We start from the raw sequence: 20,990 nt of genomic DNA on the forward strand, positions 1-20,990 counted from the left end.
CTTGGGATGTCTGTGGTCCATGTGAGCTGGAGTGACTATAAACATCTCACACTCTCCATCAGTTAGTTAGAACTGAAGAAGCCTCCTGGATGAGAGGTGAAAAAGTCCAGTCCAGTAGTATTCTACTGAAGCTCCTATAATTTGAGGGAATAAAAAGACATCCAAAAATAAAAATAATACATATACTACCAAAAAACTATTAACCACGTCAGATTTTGAGAGTGGTTTCTCTGTTTTGCACCCAGCTGGTGCCAGTATTAGATCTTTGATGTCTTCAAAGACAAGTACTTGGTAACATCTCTGACAGTGTATTCACATACAATGTCTGTCGTTTTGTTGTGGTCTCCATTGTAATGCAGATCGAAGACAGTGTTCTAGACAGGGCTCTTTCAACAGTCATTAAAACAAGATAGGAATAATAAAAGTAATCCCATGATTCAGCATTTACAGTTAAAAACTACTTTGACACAAAGTGAGAAACAGGAATGACAGTTCATCTAGATAGTTGACACCACATGTGATTAGGCAACTCTCAGACAGCAAATGCAACTTTCAATGTGGCATATTTAGAGGTTTTCCTATGAAAAATTCCTTCCTATTCAAAACTGCTTAAATGTAGCTCTACACTGCTGCATTCTCTAGAATGGGCAGATCTCTTAAGTACCTGCCTCTCTATGCTCTTTCCACTCACCACTCCTTGCTGGCTGCAGCTCAGACATTGTAAAACTACCCCACACTACACAGTGGTGAGTTGTATTCTTGGAGTATTTAAGCCATAGATGCTCAAACCACAAACCGATTCTGAGGAAGACTAATGTGACACAAAGTCCCACCTTCAGGTTCACAGGATTGGTTCCTGATTTTTGTGCAGGAAGAAACTTCCAGAAATGCTGTTTTAAGGTGGAAATCCTCAGCCATGTAGTGGACGACACAGCTAAGGTGAAATATATAAGGTAAGGTAAGGTATAAGGTGAAATAAGTCGTCCACGACGTATTTCACCAACCTAACCATATGGACAAGGTTAAAAAGAGAAAACAACTTGATTTCCACAATTGAAGAAACTTTCAGTGTTTCACAATTTCCTTTTTTGCAGCGAAACTATTTTTCAAAGAAAATAACGTAACATTTACTATAATATTCCACATATTTTCTGACAGATGTTCACCTGTTGCCCTTTATCAACCCTAGAGATCTGTTTGAATATAAAGGTTAGCCATAAAAGCACCTAACAGCTGAATATGTGAGATAATAGATGTCAAATAACATAAGATATAGAGAAATATTACAATGAATCAAATCCAAATCCCTCTTGCTACTTCCTCAGGCTTTTATTATGTATTAAAGACAGATAAATCTTAAAATATGTCAAGACAATGTGAAAATCTTTAGTTCTCAAACACTTGTCTAAGCTCTCTGCACCTGATATAACCTGCTAATTAATGACACACCTCGTGCCTGAAAAGAAAATGCTTACTCAGTGATAAATTAAGAGATGTATGTCATTATACACTTTGAGGAAATGAAACATTTGCTCTAAATGTTTAAATACAGGATGTTTACAGTATGTCCTCTAAAAAACTGTCTAATTGGCGGCTGTGGCTCAGGTGGTAGAGCGGGTCGTCCAATGATCGAAGGGTCGGCAGTTCGATTCCCACCCTGACCTAGTCATGTGCTGTTGTGTCCTTGGGCAAGACACTTTACCCGCCTTGCCTCCAGTGCTGCTCTCACACTGGTGTGTGAATGTTGGTGGTGGTCGGAGGGGCCGTAGGCGCGGATTGGCAGCCACACTTCCGTCAGTCTGCCCAAGGGCAGCTGTGGCTACAAATGTAGCTTACCACCACCAGAGTGAGAATGTGTGAGTGAATGAATAATGGGTCCATTGTGAAGCGTTTTGAATGCCTAGAAAAGCGCTATATAAATCTAATCCATTATTATTATTATTATTAATTGATCTTTTCTCTTGTCAAAAAGAAAAGAGTACAAAATGCTAAATGTGATCCTACTAGTTTCGCAATGATACACAAATCCACATCCTTGTCATTGTTGACAGTGACTGAGTATTAAATCTGATATGAAGGCAGTATAAAAACACAGGCAGAGTTTGCACAGTGCTGCAGTAAACTATTGATTCAGGATAGACTTACACAGGCACATCCAGCTCCTCAAAGTTAAACTTTGTTCATCCTGTACAAATACACCTGACACCTCAACTCCACCAATGTACACTAAAGCAGCCACTATTTTCGAAGCGCATTTTGTTTTTACAAGGATGTTAGGGGGAAACAAATACAAACATATTGTAGTGTCACTTCCTGATTGTGCAAAGGTATTAACGGAAACACTGAGCTAATACTTGGAAACCAAAATGTCTCTCTGAATGCTACTGTCTAGAAAGTTTTAGTCTTCTTTTTTTTACATTACAGAAAGACCTGTGACTATGATTCAAGGACGTGTTTCTCACAGATTATCCTTTTTATTATTATTTTAAATGCAGTTTGTCTACCTGTGAGCTGTCCTGTGGAACCTCCACAGAAGGGTTGTCTGCGCTGTAGATTGTCATCATCTCTGGCAGGGCCAGCTCTTCGGCCTCCATGCCTTGAACAGGTCTGTTGTACGGATCTACAGAGCTCTTCTCCTCTCCACAGAGACTGCTGAAAGACTCCTGGGAGGAAGCCCAGTCTGTGCAGTCTGCAGGCACTTTCAGTCTGTGTTCACTCCTCCCATTTTCTTCACCAGCTACTCCCATGTTCAGGCCACTCCCACCTCTTACCAGGTGTTTAGCCGGCTTGACAAGCGGTGTGGTGGGGTTGCTGAAGCTGGAAGTGTGACACTGCTGCAGCTGCGTGGTGGAGGGAACACGAGCGTACTCCTGTCTCGTGTCCCTCATCTCCCTTATGTTCCTCATGTCGGGAACAGAGGAGCTCATTCGATAGTCCCTTGTGTGATCAGGCTGGAAGGCCTGCTTGCTTGAACTTGTCTTGCCTCGCCGGAGGTGTGGCAGCATCTTCTGCCGGAGATGCCGCAGCACGCCCGGCTTCTTGGAGTCCATGATGGGAGGGAGGTCCAGTCTGTGTCTAAGATCTGGACATCACTGACAGCTGTTTAGAAAAACACAGAGAGAGGAATTAATCACTGTCATGTATTCCATGCCAGGATTGACCAAGCTGCAGTTCATGAATCGCATATTTTAAAACATTCAAAATTGAAGTTTTTGCACCACAGTCCTCTATTGCTGTACACATAACAACAACATGAATCTGTATGATAAGATGAAAGAAAAATCTTGGTTTTGAGTAGCCATCCCATATACAATGAAAACATGCTTGCATTTTTGTAGAAATCAAAAACATCTATTTTTAAGTCTCTTGAAATAATGTCTTAATAGCGTTACATACCAAAGCCATTTGGAAATAACTAATTCTGTGACCTCTATATGTGAAATCTGGTGACTGCTCAGTGTAAGTACATCCACTGTTAATGATTTTCAGTGGAGTGCCATACAGAAACGTCTGCAACCATTGTGCTTTTCCATGAGATATCACCTTACTTAAATAATGTGATATGTGTGATAATCTAGCCTGCCCAGTTTAAGGAAAATCTGGGAGGTGCAATAACATTGCAGCGAGAAGATCCCTGGTTCACGTCCCGGCTTTCCCAGGATCTTTCTGCACGGAGTTTGCATGTTCTCCCTGTGCATGTGTGGGTTTTATCCGGGTACTCCGGCTTCCTCCCATAAATATGCTGAGGTTAACTGAAAATTCTAAATTGCCCATAGGTGTGAAAGCGAGTGTGATTGTTTGTATATGTAGCCCTACGACAGACTGGCAACCTGTCCAGGGTGTCCCCTGCCTTCGCCCCAATCAGCTGGGATAGGCTCCAGCTCCATTTCATATTTACAGCAGATCTCTTATTGTTGTTGGGAGAGTGAAAATAAAGCAAGAAAGAATGTTGTAACTAAACCACAATGTGTCTTCCGGAAGGTACTAATTAGCAGTGTTGGGCAAGCTACTTGGAAACTATAATGAGCTAAGCTACCAGCTACTCCGTGTTAAATCAAGCTTTACTACACTGAAGCTATGACCCACAGAAATGTAGCAAGCTAAGCTACAGCAATATGGCCAAAGTAGCTTAATACATTCAAGTTACTTTTTTTTCTTACCAAAAAATTTCAGGGACTAATGAAGTCAGTCAAACGGAGACAAGGAAATGCTGACTTGTTCATTATTAAACCATCATTTTTGTTCTCAGTGCTCCAAACTTAGTAAGTTGATACACTGAGGAATATGTGGAGCTATATTTAAAATGAATCAACCTTTTTACATTAGAAATCATTGTTTTGATTTTCTTTTTAGTTTGTATTGCAGACATAATGTATCTGATAATTAAGTTGCAGTAGCTTATATTAACACACCACTTACATCGGAGGGTATAATAGGTTACATTTGATATCATATTATAGTAAGACAATTTTATACATAATTTGGGTATTCACGTTGGGTATTAAATCAAGTTTTATTTCTTAAGTCTAATATCTATGTAAAATCATTCAATGCTTTCCCAAAGCGCTGTATCCACTACTGCTTAACTCAGTTTTGGTCTTGAGTGTAAGATTAAGATATTCAATCATTTATGCCATCACTTTTGTTACCCTTTCTGTTATTTTTTTCAGCCATTTGCTCATTACAGTAATACAACAACAACAGTAATACTGAAGAAGACAGATTTTGGTTTTACTGTTACCTCGTTTTCTCCCATACCTCTTCCCTCCTATATGTATCAGTTTATTTAATCCCCCAATTTATACATATTCACACACTGCCACCACAACCTTACGCTTAATTTAATTAATTTACTGCCACGCGAATTTTAGATGTTGAAAAGTAGCTTGTTTGTGTGTGCATCTTATACTGCGGTTGACATGTGCTGGTTAGCTAATTGCTGCTGGTTGTGCATATTCGGTAGTCACCTGTATATGGGTTCTTAGATTTGTATTTGACATCTTTGAAGTTGACAGAAACTTCGCCTTGGGCTGGCACAGTAGGCATCTGAAAACAACTTTTCTCCATTTTTTCACAAAAACTCATAACTATTTAGGTAGGGCCACGATGACTGACTCCTTCGGTTGCTTCAGCGAACTGAATCGAGCGTCTGTGTGTGTGTGGATCCAGAGAATCGCAGGAAGGGATTGTTAAATAAATGGTAAATGGTTGTATTTTTATAGCGCTTTTATCCAAAGCGCTTTACATGATATGTCACATTTACCCATTCACACACTGATGGCGGAAGCTGCCATGCAAGGCGCTAACCATGACCCACAAGGAGCAATTAGGGGTTAGGTGTCTTGCTCAGGGACACCTCGAGGATAGAACCAGCAACCTTCCAGTTACAAGACAGCCACTCTACCCACTGAGCTATGCCGCCCCAAAATGACGACATCAACAGTTCCTCCGCTTCTATTGGTTGACACAGACATGTCGGCGTTTGGAGAGGATGTCACTGTCTGATCCTTAAAAGTGTGAGATGAGACTGCAGCAGAGCAGAAAGCTCCGCTTCAAGCAGTTCAACATTCATCATTTTTAATGTAGCTTTTTGCGTTCGCTACCGCGCTACATGACCAAAAGATTAGCTAAGCTGTTGAAATGTTTTTTTGATTTTGTAAACAACGACGCTATCACGTCGTTACAGAAAAATGTATTTAAACTACTAACGACGCTATTTGTAGTGACGTTACTGCCCAACACTGCTAATTAGCTCATTCTGCTGGAGACATCATCAATTACCAAGTCATTCTTTAGTGTCTGATGCCTCACTAAATTCAATTCACTACAACAAAATTTTATTTATATGGTGCAAATTCACAACATAAGTCATCTCAGGAAACTTCACGTAGTAAGGAGAAGACCGGAGAATTTTATTCTTGCGATTATAGAGGGATCTAGTCAAGCATTAGGCAAAAGTGGGAAGAAAAATTCACTTAGAACGAGTAGAACCAGGGTCAAGAAGGGCAACTATCTGCCCTAACCAGTTGAGGTACAGACAATTTCACATAAAATCGTACTATTTTTGGTGCACTTTGTACCTTGTGAACCATTAACTGTTGCTTAAAAGCCACAGCATGCCTATATGCCTACCGTATAGGCATATGGCTTCTGTAAAGCATTTAGAGACAATTTGACCTGCAATTGGCGCTATACCGGGCTTTGCAAAAGTTCTGTTACACTTGGTTTCATGATCTTTAGAGACGTTTACATGTCGGAGTGAAAAATTCCATTAAACAAACTGAAAGTTCTACCTTATATGCAGGTGTCATTAATACAAATTTGTTCTCCGGTGAAGTTTTATCAAGATGGAAGTCAAAAGAGTTGAGATATCTGCTCTCCTTCGTGCTGGCCACAACAAGTCTGACAGAGTCAAACAGCTGAACATCAGCCGGATGACCGTCCACAGAGTCGCAGAGAGGCTCAAGAATGGTGAAGACCTGAAAGATCTTCACCATTCTTGAGCCTCTCCGCGACTCAATGAAATCAATGACTGTAATATTGCAATTGACTCAAATCAAGAAAAAAATCAGATAACTCACACATAGAAAACCACATGTCATACTGAAAAACATTAACAAAGGCTTTGTTTTGTTTAAGGGTATAGTGCCAACACACTGCAACTTATAGGTAGAGCGAGTAGCTTTAAATGATTTTTAAAAAATGTCTGTGGCATTAAAGCTCTTGTCAAACAGGTTCACATATGGAAGAAAATTCTAGGATCAAAAGAACAGTTTCTGATGCTCCAGAAATACAGAAGCTCTGCGTTCAGAGAAAGACTCACTGCTAAAAACGCAATGACTGATGGTGAGGTACAGTATGTGTCAAAATTTATCACTGAGCTATAATAGACTGAAAAACCTCAGTTGACCTGCAGCAAAACAGTTTATAGCTGCAATAAAATACGAGTCATGCCGTTAGAGTATTCAAACAAATAAAACAAACAGAAAAAAAATGCATGCTAAATCTAATGTAACAGTGGTAGATAGTTGAATTCACAAACTGCATGGGTAACCACAGCACCAAACAAGCGTGTCCCAGTAATGTCCATCACTGTTTAATGCCTACATGAAAACATTTCTTCTGTAGACTGCATTTGCGTTTACATTTGCAGCTTGTTTCCGTGTTTGCAGTGTGCTTCTATATTTGCAGTGTGATATTACTACACAATACTTTGATCAGATATTTGGCAATATCATTTCACTACCATAAATGCTGCTGTTTTATCACTCATTTGTTTTTTTAGTAACTGGTCGTGCAATACTTGGCATGTAGCACCAACACAGGCTCTTTGAAGATTACATCTTTCACAGAGTTCTTATGAATTACAATTGTAATACCAAGCATTCTATTTATGAAAATACCAGGAAACTTAAAAAAAAGGGACATTAAAAGTGCATTTTTTTTCCTCCCCAACTCCCACTGGAAATGACTGGTATACAACTAAGCATGGTTCAAGGTGACACTTTACCTTTGTGAACAGTAACTCATAAAAGGTCAACTAAAAGGTAATAAAAAAATTTAAAAAAAGGTACACCTACTACATTCTTTTGGAGCTTCCACGGTGTGATCATCTTTTATGAAGATTTGGAAGTGTGATGGGAAACTCAAGCTGATAAATGACCTCTAAGACAGCATGTCCCTAAAGTCTGGACACATATGCAAAAATACATATTTTCAAGAAATGAAATTTTAACATTTTTTTTTTCAATAGGATTACTAACAAATAACATCCTCAATATGATTTCCATCATTTGTGATGCAAAGGCTGGTACAGTTTGCAAGATTCATGTGAACTTGAGGCAAATAAAATTTAGTTAATGAAACTTCCTATGTGGACACTCTGGCCTGTACAGAATCACAGTTTGTTCCAACACAAAGAAGACATTCACATTGAATTTCAGGAGGAAAAAAGGACACTTCCTGGTCATTATGTCAGCACAGAACATGAACTACACACAAATCGTTGGTAAAATCACTACTTTTAGGCAGTACAAAGCATGTGCACTCTATGTTGTGTGCTTTTAGTTTAAAATGTTACTACTGCTTCATTGGTCACATGAAAAGTATTCCTACCAAACATTAGACTCTCCCAATAGTTTTGTCTGACAGGGAGAAAAACTGGTTTGAAGATGTATGTCAATAAAGGAGGTGGATCAAAAGAATTCCAGCTGTAAATACAATCATAAACCACCTGTCATTCATCAATAGGTTGCTTAGTGCAAAGATGCTGCGTTGAAATGGTATGAACACAGAGCTGAAAGACAAAGCAGGCAAAGCATATTTGGCTGTAATTAATGCTGCTGTGAGTGCTGCAAGACAAAACATTAGCAGCACCTGCCCAGTGTTTCTGATAAACCTGATTTTGCAAAGCAAACACTGTCTTTGTATTGTACAGTACTAATAATAGCCAAAGACCTGCCATGTCATCAGCCAGTAAAGTCCAGAGTAGGAGGAGAGATGGCAGATCACTGAAGAAGAAAAATATGATGGCCACTAGAGGCCTGACAGTACCCTGACTATGGATAAAGTAATGACTCACAGGTTATAAGAAGCAATTCATCTGAAGTGTAGAAGGTTGATCAAGCCTTGAAAGGTGCTACCAAATCGTATAAGTGTCCCAACTTTTCTTGATTACTTACAACCCCCTCTGTCTGCATGAAAGTAGCATTGGAACACACCATGGCACCATACCCTTGACAGCATTATTTGAACAGTATTGTAATGCAGAAAGCAGTGTGTTGCTATAGAAATGGCCAAGAAAATCAAGGTGTCAGTGAGTATAGCTTTCTTCACCATCAAAAGGCACTCAGAAACTGGGGGAAAGTCTGACAGGAACAGGTTTGGAAGACCCAAAACCACAACAAATTTAGAAGACAAGTTTCTGAGTCTCACCAGCTTGGTGATTGGCGGCTCACAGCTTCGAGCACAGCTTAATAGTGATCGTAGTAACAAGTCTCAGTGGTTCATCCTGCGGCAAGATAATGACCCAAAGCATAAGTCCAAGCTGCCAGAACCACCTTAAGAAAAAAGACCAAGATGGTAAACTTAAAAACATGAAGTGGCCAGGAAAGTCTCCAGACTTAAACCCCATGGAGCTCGTTTGGGATGAACTGGACAGAAGGGTGAAAGCAGAGCAACCCAAAAGTGCCACACATTTATGGGAAGTTCTGCAACAGCGTTAGGAAGAACTTTCTTAAGAATATCTGATTTCCATTGTGGAAAGAATGCTACGAGTGTGTTCAGCTGTTATATCTGCCAAAGGTGGCTACTTTGAGTCAAAAGTTTAGAATACATTTTGGTTTCTAAAGTGATTTTAGTAAACTTCCATTTGTTTATTTTTTCTATGCTTTCATTTCAGAATACAATGAGACATTAACAAGCATAATTTTTAATGAATAACTGGAAAATTAGGGTGTACTAAAACGTTTGACCGATAGTATATATATATGTGCTAAATGCTTGTTTTTAAATCAGTGTCACCGTTTCCTTTTATGTAAAGCATAAAAATGTGATTACTTTGTGCTCCCATGATGAGGCCATTCAAAGGCCAAAGTGATGCCTGAACAAGGATTTGTGTGGTGTTCTTAAAAAATAGTTTATTAAAAATAGTTAACTAAAACACCATTTACTTAATGGTAGTAGAGCTGGGGGAAATTTGATTTTAAAGGCTTATTTTGTGAACAGAATACCAGGTATATATGTGGTTGATGGTGATATTTATGTTAAAGAGGCTGATCAGGCTACACATACACTGCATACAACTTAAAACACTGATTCAGTTCAATTAAATGTTATTTATATAGCACCAATTACAATTCAAATTGTCTCAGGATGCATTACAGAACCCATATGCCTGAACATATGGGTTCTGACATTGGACTAATAAAAATTTAAAGTATTTAGCAACACCAAAATTTGTGCTAAGTGGTATGTCAGGATTCTTAACATAACATCTGTGCAGATGGTTCTGCCCTGACAGTCTAAGTATGTGACATATCAATAGTGAAAGCTTTTGTCTTGTTATGACTTTCTATTGTATTTGACTATTTAAGTTTTCAGTTTATTTCTGGAACACTGGAAAACTAATTTAAGCAGAAAATAATCTGATGCTGATTCACATGGGACTTCATGTAAAATCAAGGTCATCTGTATAGCATTTTCATTGGCTACACTAGCGTAATTTAAACTACTGCAGAGTGTGTACAAACAGATCTGGGACAGCATTTAATAAACCAGAATCAGATCTTACAGGATATAAATGTTTATGTGGCTTTTGTAATTGAAGGCTGCTGGAAACTGTCTGACTTGAGCTTTTCATCTCTGTCCTCTATGCTCTGCTTTCCAGGCGAGGCTCAGTTGATTTCAAACAAGCCTAATTCCTCTTTTCCAGGGCATGACGATAAGCCTCAGGCATTCCTACACCCATACTACACAAGACAAATTTGCACTGGTGAGTCAGATGAGCAGCTTAGCTGCAGTTCAGCTGAACCTGAGTTCGTTGGTAAGTTTAAGCAACTAAGTTTAGTTAAGCACACGTTTTACACTGCTAGTTTACCAGGACCTGCCCTAAACTGCTGCCAAGTGGGTCACGTGATCCAATAATGCCAGATTTGGCTCCGATACACAGCTATCATCTGGATTTTTCTGTGTTGGATTAAAACAGGCTCTACTTTACATTTAATTTGGCTTCCAATATCAGGATTTAAAATAATCTAATGATTTCTCATCATTTCTAAAGCAAAATGTAATGTTTTAAGACAGAGAACGTACCCTGAAGGAAGCACCAGTGCGATGCCTTAATCTGAAAACAGGAAACCTGGAAGTCATTCAAATCATTGCTGCTGTACTGGTCACAGCAGAACAACCAGATAATGGGCAGAACAGCCAATGGGGCTAACAGCCTGCATCTCTTTTACATCAGAACATTTCATTGTTTCACGACAAAGGAGAAGCTTGCAGTACACTGTGGGATTAAATAGCATTACAAACAACCAACAGAGATCGAAAGGAAGACAGATACTTTACTTCTCTCACATGGGGAAATTAAATTCAAAATTGGGGGAGTGAAATCTCAGCACACACTAACCCCATGGATATTCAAACTAGTTGTATGATGAAGGTGTTGTTATACTGTTGTTTTAGCAAAATCATTTGGTGTAGGTTTGCTGGACAGTGAGTTCTGCCCGACGGTTATTCCCAGCACACTTTTCCACTTTACTCTACAAAGTCTTTGAACAAGGACCATATACATCAATAATTAACTCTGAATAGTCCCAATAACTTTAACAGCCCTGTATTGAGCCATTACTTGAGCTAGTGGGATTTGCACAGAGCATCATGGGAGCACAAAGTAATCACAAAAACCATGTGCACAGTGTCATGTGATTTGACTAAGAAATGGGTTAGAGTTACTGACTGCATGCAGTGGGCATAGTTCCTAAACCATGAGTAACAGTCCACTGTTCATAAACAAGGCTGTGCTGTTACCACGGCACAGACATAAAGAACCAGCTGGTCACAAACTCAGTGGATCATGATAGCCATTTGAACTGCCAGACAAGCAAGTTAACCTGGATGTGGTCTTGCTTAACCGGTCCATTCTGAACAACATAATGGTCTGGACGCACCTCACTACAATTCTACTGGAGAAAGGAGAAAAAGCTCTGGCTCGTTTGTATTTCTTTAAACCAATCACAGTTGACTTGGGCAGAGCTAAGCAACTAACGTGGCTTCAGTGTTCTCTCAAAGTAGCACAATAGTGGGTAGAATTGTTTTAGTGGAACATTTGCACAGCCCTTAAAACAGATAATCCACTGAAAAAAGTATTAGGGCTGCCTCAATGCATGATCCAAATCCTCGACAAAATTTGAAATTTTCAGCATGGTAGGGTGGTGCTTGGAGGCCGTCGTTCCCCATAGTAAGGGGCATTTTGAGGAAGTCGCAGATAACGTAAAAGGATATAACTTCCTAAAATGAGCAGCCAATAGGATCCTGACACTCACAGTCTGCATCTGATCAGTCAGACTAACCTGGACACAGCAGATCAGACCGGTCTCAGTTACTCTTTTTTAGTTTGGGAAACTAGATGTTGACTTAAAAGTATAGGACTCTTTACACAGTCCATCCATTTACAGTACATCTCTCCTGCCAGCCCAGTCAGGGTACACGTGAGGCTGTAGTGCAAATCCAGCAAAGTTCAAGGAGATGCTGAGGCCAACCATCCATCCTGGAGACAACCTTGTCCCATCTCTCTAACCTCAGTATCGGTCACTTATCTGACTCTCTGACGTAAACAGCCAATGAGACTGCCTGCAAAACAAGATTAGTCTCTTAGACCATGACAAACGAGCAACCAATGGTGGAGAGGTCAAAGGTCATAGCATTGAACAAACCTGACTGTCAGCCTTAAATGAATGATGATGGATGGAAAATAAATCCGAAAAAAGCAGCTTTTGTTCATCACCAAAATTATAAGGTTGAACACAGGACCAAAAGAACAGACACTGGGACATACAGTACATGTATTATATAAAAATTAAACTTATACACACATAATTACTTTACATTAAAAGATTTAGAAGACTACTGAAAACTTCTATTGCTGACCACTGCAATGTAGACAGGCAGTGTAAATGATCTACATACTGATGCAATGTTTTATATGATATGATAACTACAAAAACATTTATCTACACCTTTTTTGTTTTCATTTTCATGATCATGGCTCATAAGCTCAGGAAAATCTGAAATTCTGTACTTCAAAGTATCACTGTTCCAACAGTATAAATACCATGCATCTCTCATTCTAGTTCAGTGTATGAACCACAGTCTTTGGGAAGATTGTTGACTTTAACGTTGTCATAAAGACAATCACTGACAGCTCTTCTACAAGCAGTCTCAGAGGGTCATCACTGAAAAAGCTGGCTGTGAGTGCTGGATCAAAGCACACTGATGGAAAGCTGACTAGAAAGTAAAAGTGTGTTGGGAAAAGGTGCACAAGCAACAGGTATGACCGCAGCCTTGAGAGGACTTGTGAAGAAAAGCTGATTAAAAATAAAAAATGGAGAGTTTCACAAGGACTAAGGCTGTGTGCATCAAGAATCACCAAGCACAGATGTCTTCAGGAAAGAAGCTACAACTGTCACATTTCCAATATCAAAACCCTCCTGGACCAGAGACAACGTCAGAAGCATCTTACCTTTTTTTGCATTTAATTTAGAAATCAAGGTCCAAAATTCTAGAGGCACAGTGGAGAGGAACCAAGGTGTTTGGGTTGTGGTGTTATGTCATCTGCTGGTGTCGGTTCACTGCGTTTTATTAAGTCCAAAGTCAACACAGCATCTACCAGGAGATTGTAGAGCACTTCACGCTTCAATACACTAAAAAGCTTTATGAAGATGTTGATTTCCTGCAGGACTTTGCACTGCGCACAGAGTCAAAACTAATACCAAATGGTCTGCTGATGATGATATTACTGTGATTGATTAACCAGCAAACTCACCCGACCTGAACCCTCTATAGGATACTGTAAGGAGGAAGAACAAAAAGACCAGACCCAAAAACACAGATGAAGCAACCTGGGCTTCAATAACACCTCAGTAGAGTCACAGACTGTCTCTGTGTCACACTGCACTGATGCAGTAATTCGACGTAGAGGAACCTCAAACAACTGTGTGTATAAATGACATACTTTTCAGAAATTGGAGAATGTAAATCCCTCTTCTGAGTCATCCTAGACAACATTCTAAAAATCTGAGATACTGCATTTCTGCCATGAAATATTTCATTTTACGTGCAATGAATATAGAATATACACAATTTAGAGTTACCAATTAACCTCAGCATGTCTTTGGATTGTGGGAGGTAACCAGAGAACCCACACAGGGAGAACAAAACTCAAATATTACAGTCAAATTAAAAGATGGATCACAGCACTATAATCATATTTCAGTCTCAGTCTGTCTTCTTTTTTTTTTTTTAAAAAGCAGTCTCTAAACAGAGTCACGCTGTAATAAAAGGTTCAGTCAGGCTGTACCTCAACATTTATGGTAGCTACAGAAGTAAATGCTGAGTATGAAAGCAGTGCTTTTGAAAGTGAGTGGACCGTCTTTAGTACATACATGTCAACAGCTACAGTATGTTCACTTGGTTCGTTTTACAGTGCAGAGTGGTAGGAGAACTGGTGTGCCTGAAGTGTAGCGATTGGGCAGGAGTGCATGGAGAGAGAGGCAGGGGCTTCACAGATCTAAGCAATTTAAAGGAATGAAGGGGGCAGAGTTCATGGAAAAACAAACTACTATTATGTACTGATGACATTCCAGTCACTGTTATTAGAAGAGCTGGAGCAGGCTGACATATGTACTAGTGACAATAAAGAAACCCTGCACAATATGTACTGTGTTTCTAATTTCATTCCTAAATGAGGTCACCACTATTTGAAAAAAACAAAGACTGATTTTAGAAAAATCCTGATAGAGCACATAACGGATGACAGTGTTTTAAAAATCTGCTGGGTTAATCCGTTGTTATATGTCAAAGCACTTTTGCGGACTGGATCCTCTAAATTTCAGAGATCTGGATGATGAACAAGCAATGATTTCCTCCTCCCAGAAACAGAGAATTTAAATGGTCTTTGTAAGAATTCCTCTTCTGACAGCAGATACCACAAAACTGACAGGATAGAGTGGTGTTATTTCAAAAAGGCCTACAGTACACATTGTTCTCATTCCAACACGTGTTTTATAAAAAAAAAGTAATAACAGCACCGTTGCAGGTCACAGACATCAAGGCTTTTTAAAGGCTTTTATCTAGTTTTTTTCCCAGCGGGTGGGTTGTGTTGAGTCACTGCATTACTGCTCTGTCTTGTCAAAACAAGACATGAAGCTATTTCCTGAAACTATTTCACAGTTTGTGGTTCATGCACTTCGATATGAGGCAAGACTCTCACTTAACTGCAGAAAACCTACACAAACGACTTAAAATAGCAACACACAATACTAACGAAAAAGCAGTTTCAGGAGCTTTCACATTTATGGCTGTCAGCTTCATGGTTGTAAGTTTTGTGTGTCAACAAACATGACCCTAAGTATATGTGGGTCTGTAAAACATTCTATACCGGTCAGTTGTCATTTCACCCAAGAGAGCTTTAAGCAAATTCATGCATGTTGGTCAAAATGTTTTAGCTCACAATACCAGCGTTTCCTCATCAACTGTGTGCCTTCACTGCTCTTTAACTCAGCATTCAGCTCACACAGACCAACAATAGTTAAGGACATGTTGGCAGAACATGCTCCTTACTGGAGGTGACCATGATTAGACAGCCCTGTCACTGGAACTAGCTCTGTCTGATGTCACTGCTCACATTAAAACTTGATAATAAAAACAAAACAAAAGAAAAAGGGTTACGCAAGGTCTGTACGTCTGCGAAACGGGGGGATAAGAAGGGGAAAAACACTGACGTGTCAAATATTTGAACGAAAAAGTGCTAAGAAACACACGAAGAGGAGAACTTCACCTGGTGCTTCTTCACCTGTCCACCAGGTGAGTGTTCCCAGCAGGAGGACACCTCACCTGGCCAGCCCCACCTCGAAGGCCCCCACAAGCACAACTTTCTGCTCCTCACTTAGAAAAGGGAATAACAAAGTAACTGACCTTTTTCCGCTGCTAGGAATCTCTGACGAGTGTTTCTCCTTCACCTCATGGCTGCTGAACACTGTGGTTGGAAAACCGGAGATCAACAGGTCTGAACATCGAGCGTACTTTGCGGCTCCGACAGACTTCCTCCTCATCATCTGCTGCACACAGAGAGTCAAGCGCCACGCAATGAGGCCGCTGAAAAGGCGTTCAAAATAAAAGCATCTCCGGCCCGGCACTGTTCAACTTAAATCTTTCTTGTAACCAAATAAGTGTGGCTAAAGAAATATTCGTAGTTCACAGTGTAATCACGCATCACATTTGCTAACAAGAAAAGCACTCAGAAAGAGAGAGCAGTGCTCCGTCAAAGTTGTTCATTCCCCCAAATGGCATTGTCAGCAATCCAGCATCTTTTTATTTCCTTAGAAATGCCTCATTTATTTAGTTATTTATGATCAGAAATCACGGCAACATAGAATGTGGCCATTTAATATATATCTACCTATAAACAAAATGACCTTCCACTGAGCACAAGCATGTGCTATGCATGTGCTCATTGTGTGTCCTGTGATATGTAGCAGGTGGTGGGAACTGATGGGACAGAGACATAAAGGCATTTACAGTTTTTGATTTACTATCAGTTTTTGGAACAATGCCTGTCAGACAAAAGCCTATAAAATTAAATAATCTGTAGGGTGGACATGTTTTAAAGATATCCAGCCTTTTCAGCAGCCACAGCCTTTCAGTCAGCAAACATTCCTGTTTTAACTGGAAAAGCACTCAGAGAGTGCAGACCTCCACCAAGGATAGAGAGAAAAACAGGAAACCCGTGCAGTAAAGAATCATGAGCTGGAAACAAACCTGCGTCTCTGACACAGTTCTATTTATGAATCACCTTCTTAACCAGTTGAGCTATCTGGACACCTTGCTCTAATTTGTTGGATGACATACTAACCTATGATGTTTTTGTCATATTTTGGACCATATACTAAAACATACTGAAAAATTCAAAGTGATCCAGAATCCAGAATCCTTTCCGGATTGCCACCAAAATTAAATCAGCTCTTCTTACCATAGTCTACATCCCCTCAAAATTTCATGTGAATCTGCCCAGGCGTTTTTGAGTTATCTTGCTAACAGACAGACAGACGGACACACAAACGCCGGGTGTCACATAACCTCCTTGACAGAGGTAATGACACAGTAGCAATCCGATGTTTATACAATGTTTGCTGTATTGAAGACGTAAAATAATTTTATTTTGAAAAATATAAAGGTAATTTTCCGGTAGCTTCTTACTCTGCTAACCTGACTAAGCTGAATTATTACATCACCGGCGTGCCAGCAAAGAGCTTTATTTACCAAACCTCTTAGTAAATTAACCCTCTGTGTTGCGTTTTGTGTCATTTAACTCCTTTCTGTTCTTGTCAGTGGCCTAAAAAAATCAATACACACATTTTGGTGAAAAAGAATGCTTGCCCCCCACAACTTGATGCGTTTTTTTTTTTTTTTTTTTTTTTTTTTGCCTCAGTTCTCTTCAAACAACAAAAGCATAATCATTTTTGGACCTAGATATATTGAAGTAAGGCTCAGTCTCAAGTTATGTATCCCTACTGACTGTATGCCCATCTCTACAAATACTTCTTTTAATTTGCTGAACTAATTTCTAAAGAAGTCTTGTGTAGCTCACATAAATCTAATCCTTTTCTCAAACAGCTGTTTGCACTCATAATTCCCATTAACCTTCTTACTTTTAATCCAAATTCTCCATCTCAATATACTGAGTAACTGAGGACTTGGCCTCTCTCCATCTGAATTAGTAAAATTCTGATGCCCTGCTCTTTCCTGGCATACACACTCCTCCTCTGATTACTGTGATCAGTTACTGTGTGTTGTTGTACTGACTAAGCTGCATTATTATATGTTGAATACAGACAGAACACTTAAGAGCTTAGTTGAACTAAAAACAACTGACATAGTCCATTAACAAAATAATCCTAACATTAAATATATTACTATTAAGAATTATGCTTATATCACTGACCAGAATCCCAAATTTATAACTACAATTTCATTTAGCTGACGCTTTTATCCACAGCTGTGTACATCTGAGAGTAGACACAACACAAGCAAGGATCTAGTCAGGAGAAAACAACCTGGATAACAGCCATAAGACAAGTTCAAGTGTGATAATAGGACTGTGGTGTCGGCAGGCAGTGCGGACATAAGATTTTTTCCCCCCAGTCTGTCAAGTGCAAAGTGTCCAATAAAGAGCTGTTTTTTTGTCTTTTCTTAAAGACTGAGAGGGACTTCTACAGAACGAACAGAGTTTGGTAACTTGTTCCACCAACGGGGAATCACAGAGGAGAAGAGTCTAGCTTTCAACTTAAGATGGTATCAAACAATACAGCTCCTTCAAAAATCATTTTTATGTAACATTTTTATCTTTAAATGATGAGTAGTTCTACATGTTGATGCTGTTTGACCCAAATAAATCATCATTTACAAAGATAGTCAGCGTCGGTGGTTATGTTACATGTTGCAAGTTTCATATCAAACAGCTTTCTTCTCCAAATTTTCAGTTTCCTCCTCTTCATTCATATCTTATCTCCTGATAGGTTTCACTTCTCTGCCATATAACACCTGTGGTGTAAGCCAGGTCTGTTTTTTACTGATAGCTGGCCTGCTCAGTTCATTCAGTGAACTACTTAGTTCCTGTTTGCAGCGGGCTAGTGTAAATGATCTTCAGCAATCTGAAACAGCAGATATTATTATCAGTAGTCTTTTCTGTATTCACACAGTCTAACGGCCTCTCAACAGTATCATTTTTGTATGCATTTTAACCCATAATAACCCACAGTGACACCAGTGTAACAAGCACTTTGAGTGCCCCAGTCTATGTGGTCCACTTGGTCTGTGGTATATCCCACATAATTTTCCTTTAAGGAAAAATGGGTCTGGGTTCTTATGGGTTAATTTTTATTTCTTGTTTCACTGTCGCATAACCACCACAGCTTCTTCCACAGTTGTAATTTGCACTCCATCACTGCATTATCTGCCTGTAGGCACCTAAACCATCAGACACATCTTGATTCCAGACACCTTTTACACTCTAAAAGTCATCGTGAAAATCAGAATAACGTTTACAGTATTCTGACATTACATACTAACATGTTGTCTTTGTTTATGAAATCAAAAGATGGTTCCTTTTACTGTAAAAAGCTGCACCAGAAATGTGTTTCAAAACTTATCCTCAGCTGTCTTTGCCTCCTTCTTCAGATTTACACTCATGGTTTGATATGTTTTTCATCCATGCAGTCACTGTGGTTACTCTTCTGCAGCGTTTGCACTCCACCACACATGCTAACTTGTACTCAACCACATGTTTCAGTTTCTCTGCTTTAAACCTCTGCTGCTCATTCACACAGCTGCTTAATAAATCCTAAACCCTGCATTAAAACCTCTGTGAAGTAGGGCCATAAATTTACGGATTGCAATTAAAGCAATATTTACTCCAACCATCTTCATTTGTGATATGTTGAGAGTTATCAATTGATATGTACAACCTTAAGCCTTTATGTTCAGTGCATCAATCCCATAAAGACAAAACCAGTTGATGTATGTACCTAATCATTAGAGAATGAATTACTGATCTAATTCAATTCTGTTTGTGCATTTAGTTGACCAGCTTCATTAAAATGATCACCTATTCAAACAGAGTGTATCCTAAAAATAGACAGCATAAGTTAAACAGTAGAATATTCCCTCTCATGAACTATCAAAACCAAATACTTTGGAAATACTTTAGTGAAAATATAGTCAAAGGTAGAAACTCATGGCAGCAAAAGTGAATACACTGTCCTCAAACAAAAAACAACCACATCGGTCATCTGTACACGCCTACTTGCCTGTATTACGGCCGAGTGTTACGTTTTGACGTTAAGCGACCTCTAGTGGTTGAGTAAATATCGACACTCCGGTGTCGCAGGTGAAACGTCACCATGAACAAACTTTTATCGAACACTATCCCTATCCCTAACCCTAACCATAACCCTAAACCCGTGTTGGGAAAGTGAGGAAAAAGCCATTTCGCGAATTAAATCCCATAATGGGGCGCTAACGTCAATATGCTCTCATGGGTCGTATTCCGGTGCACGTTACATACAACCTGTGTGGTCGTATGAATTGGAGGACTTGTTGCAGCAGTAATCAGGAGGTGTAGAGCGAGATATAGCACCACTGAGAAGGGCAGTGATTGTAATCCTAAGCTTACACCATGGACTGTGCAATACTTTAACAACGTAACTTTGAAAAAAGTACATATTTAGCAATTTAGTAATCAGTGTAAATCTGAGTTTCTGTGACAACGTAGTGTGAAGAACAAAAAGCAAGAAATATGGCAGACACATGACGTCCTCAACAAAGAGGAAGCTGAGTCTGTCACCAAATGCAAACAGGGATTGTTACGGCCACTGGTGATTGTGTTCCGTCCTTCTTTTTTGGTGGATCTTTTGGGCCTTTGTACAGGTAGGTTATCTGTGTAGGCCCAGCTGTGGCTGGTTTGAGAGTCTCTCCAGAACCACAACTACCAGTCATCTCAGCTAATGAGTCTGGAGTTGAAGACCTGCACTCAAGCCCTCGTTCTCACCGCCCTCCGACCTTTCTGATTGAGCCATCACCCAGTTCCCTCCACCTTCAGCCAACTGGCCACAGCTATCACCACACCTGGAGTATAAATCCTCAACCAAACTCTCAGTCAGGGGAGCTGCTCTGGTGCCTCTTGAGTCTTTGTGTTCCGTAGCCACTGAGGGGTGGTTACTCGGAAATTAGAATGTCTATTAGCGGCTGCTACTTCAGGGAGGAGCTACCAGTCTTGGTGAAGACTGTAGCTTCTGTTAGCAGCTGACTAATTTGGTGAGAAGCTACTCATGTCCTGTGTGTGCTGTAGCCACTGAGGGGTGGCTACAGGACACGTGTTATGCCTTGTTAGGAAATGTGTGTGTTGTGGCATGTTTTATTTAGTTAATTATGGGTACTTGACACTTATTTGTATTAATTTCTGTTGTTTGTGGTGGGTGTTGCTACTGTATTAAGGTTTGGCTCATGAGTTTTGTTGGGTTTTGTGTTTAGCTACTCTCGCCTTTGTTTGGTTTTATTTGGCTCTTTGATTTAGCAACATCTACCAGCCCCATCTTCCTGTGCTTGATCACTTCTGTGTTAACTCTGTCACCACCTAACCAACTACATCTGGCTACTCCATGTGTGTCTGTTTGTCTCTTAGAAACATTACTCAATTTGAAGATTTTCAGGGAAGG

General features: G+C 39.7%; 1 protein-coding gene across 1 annotated transcript in view; it reads right to left on the minus strand.

Moving 5' to 3' along the window:
- LOC110964935 (multiple C2 and transmembrane domain-containing protein 2-like) overlaps positions 1 to 15,849 on the minus strand; it is a 47,322-nt gene extending 31,473 nt beyond the window's left edge. Inside the window, exons 1-2 of the mRNA XM_051960455.1 lie at positions 15,694 to 15,849; positions 2,505 to 3,099 (exon numbers count right to left, since the gene is read on the minus strand). Coding sequence (XP_051816415.1) covers positions 2,505 to 3,050 — 546 coding nt within the window. The 5' untranslated portion in view covers positions 3,051 to 3,099; positions 15,694 to 15,849. The remainder of the gene's footprint in view (positions 1 to 2,504; positions 3,100 to 15,693) is intronic.
- Positions 15,850 to 20,990: the final 5,141 nt, after the last annotated feature.

The sequence above is a fragment of the Acanthochromis polyacanthus genome, chromosome 2 (assembly GCF_021347895.1).
Source record: "Acanthochromis polyacanthus isolate Apoly-LR-REF ecotype Palm Island chromosome 2, KAUST_Apoly_ChrSc, whole genome shotgun sequence".
Taxonomy (NCBI): Eukaryota; Metazoa; Chordata; class Actinopteri; family Pomacentridae; genus Acanthochromis; species Acanthochromis polyacanthus.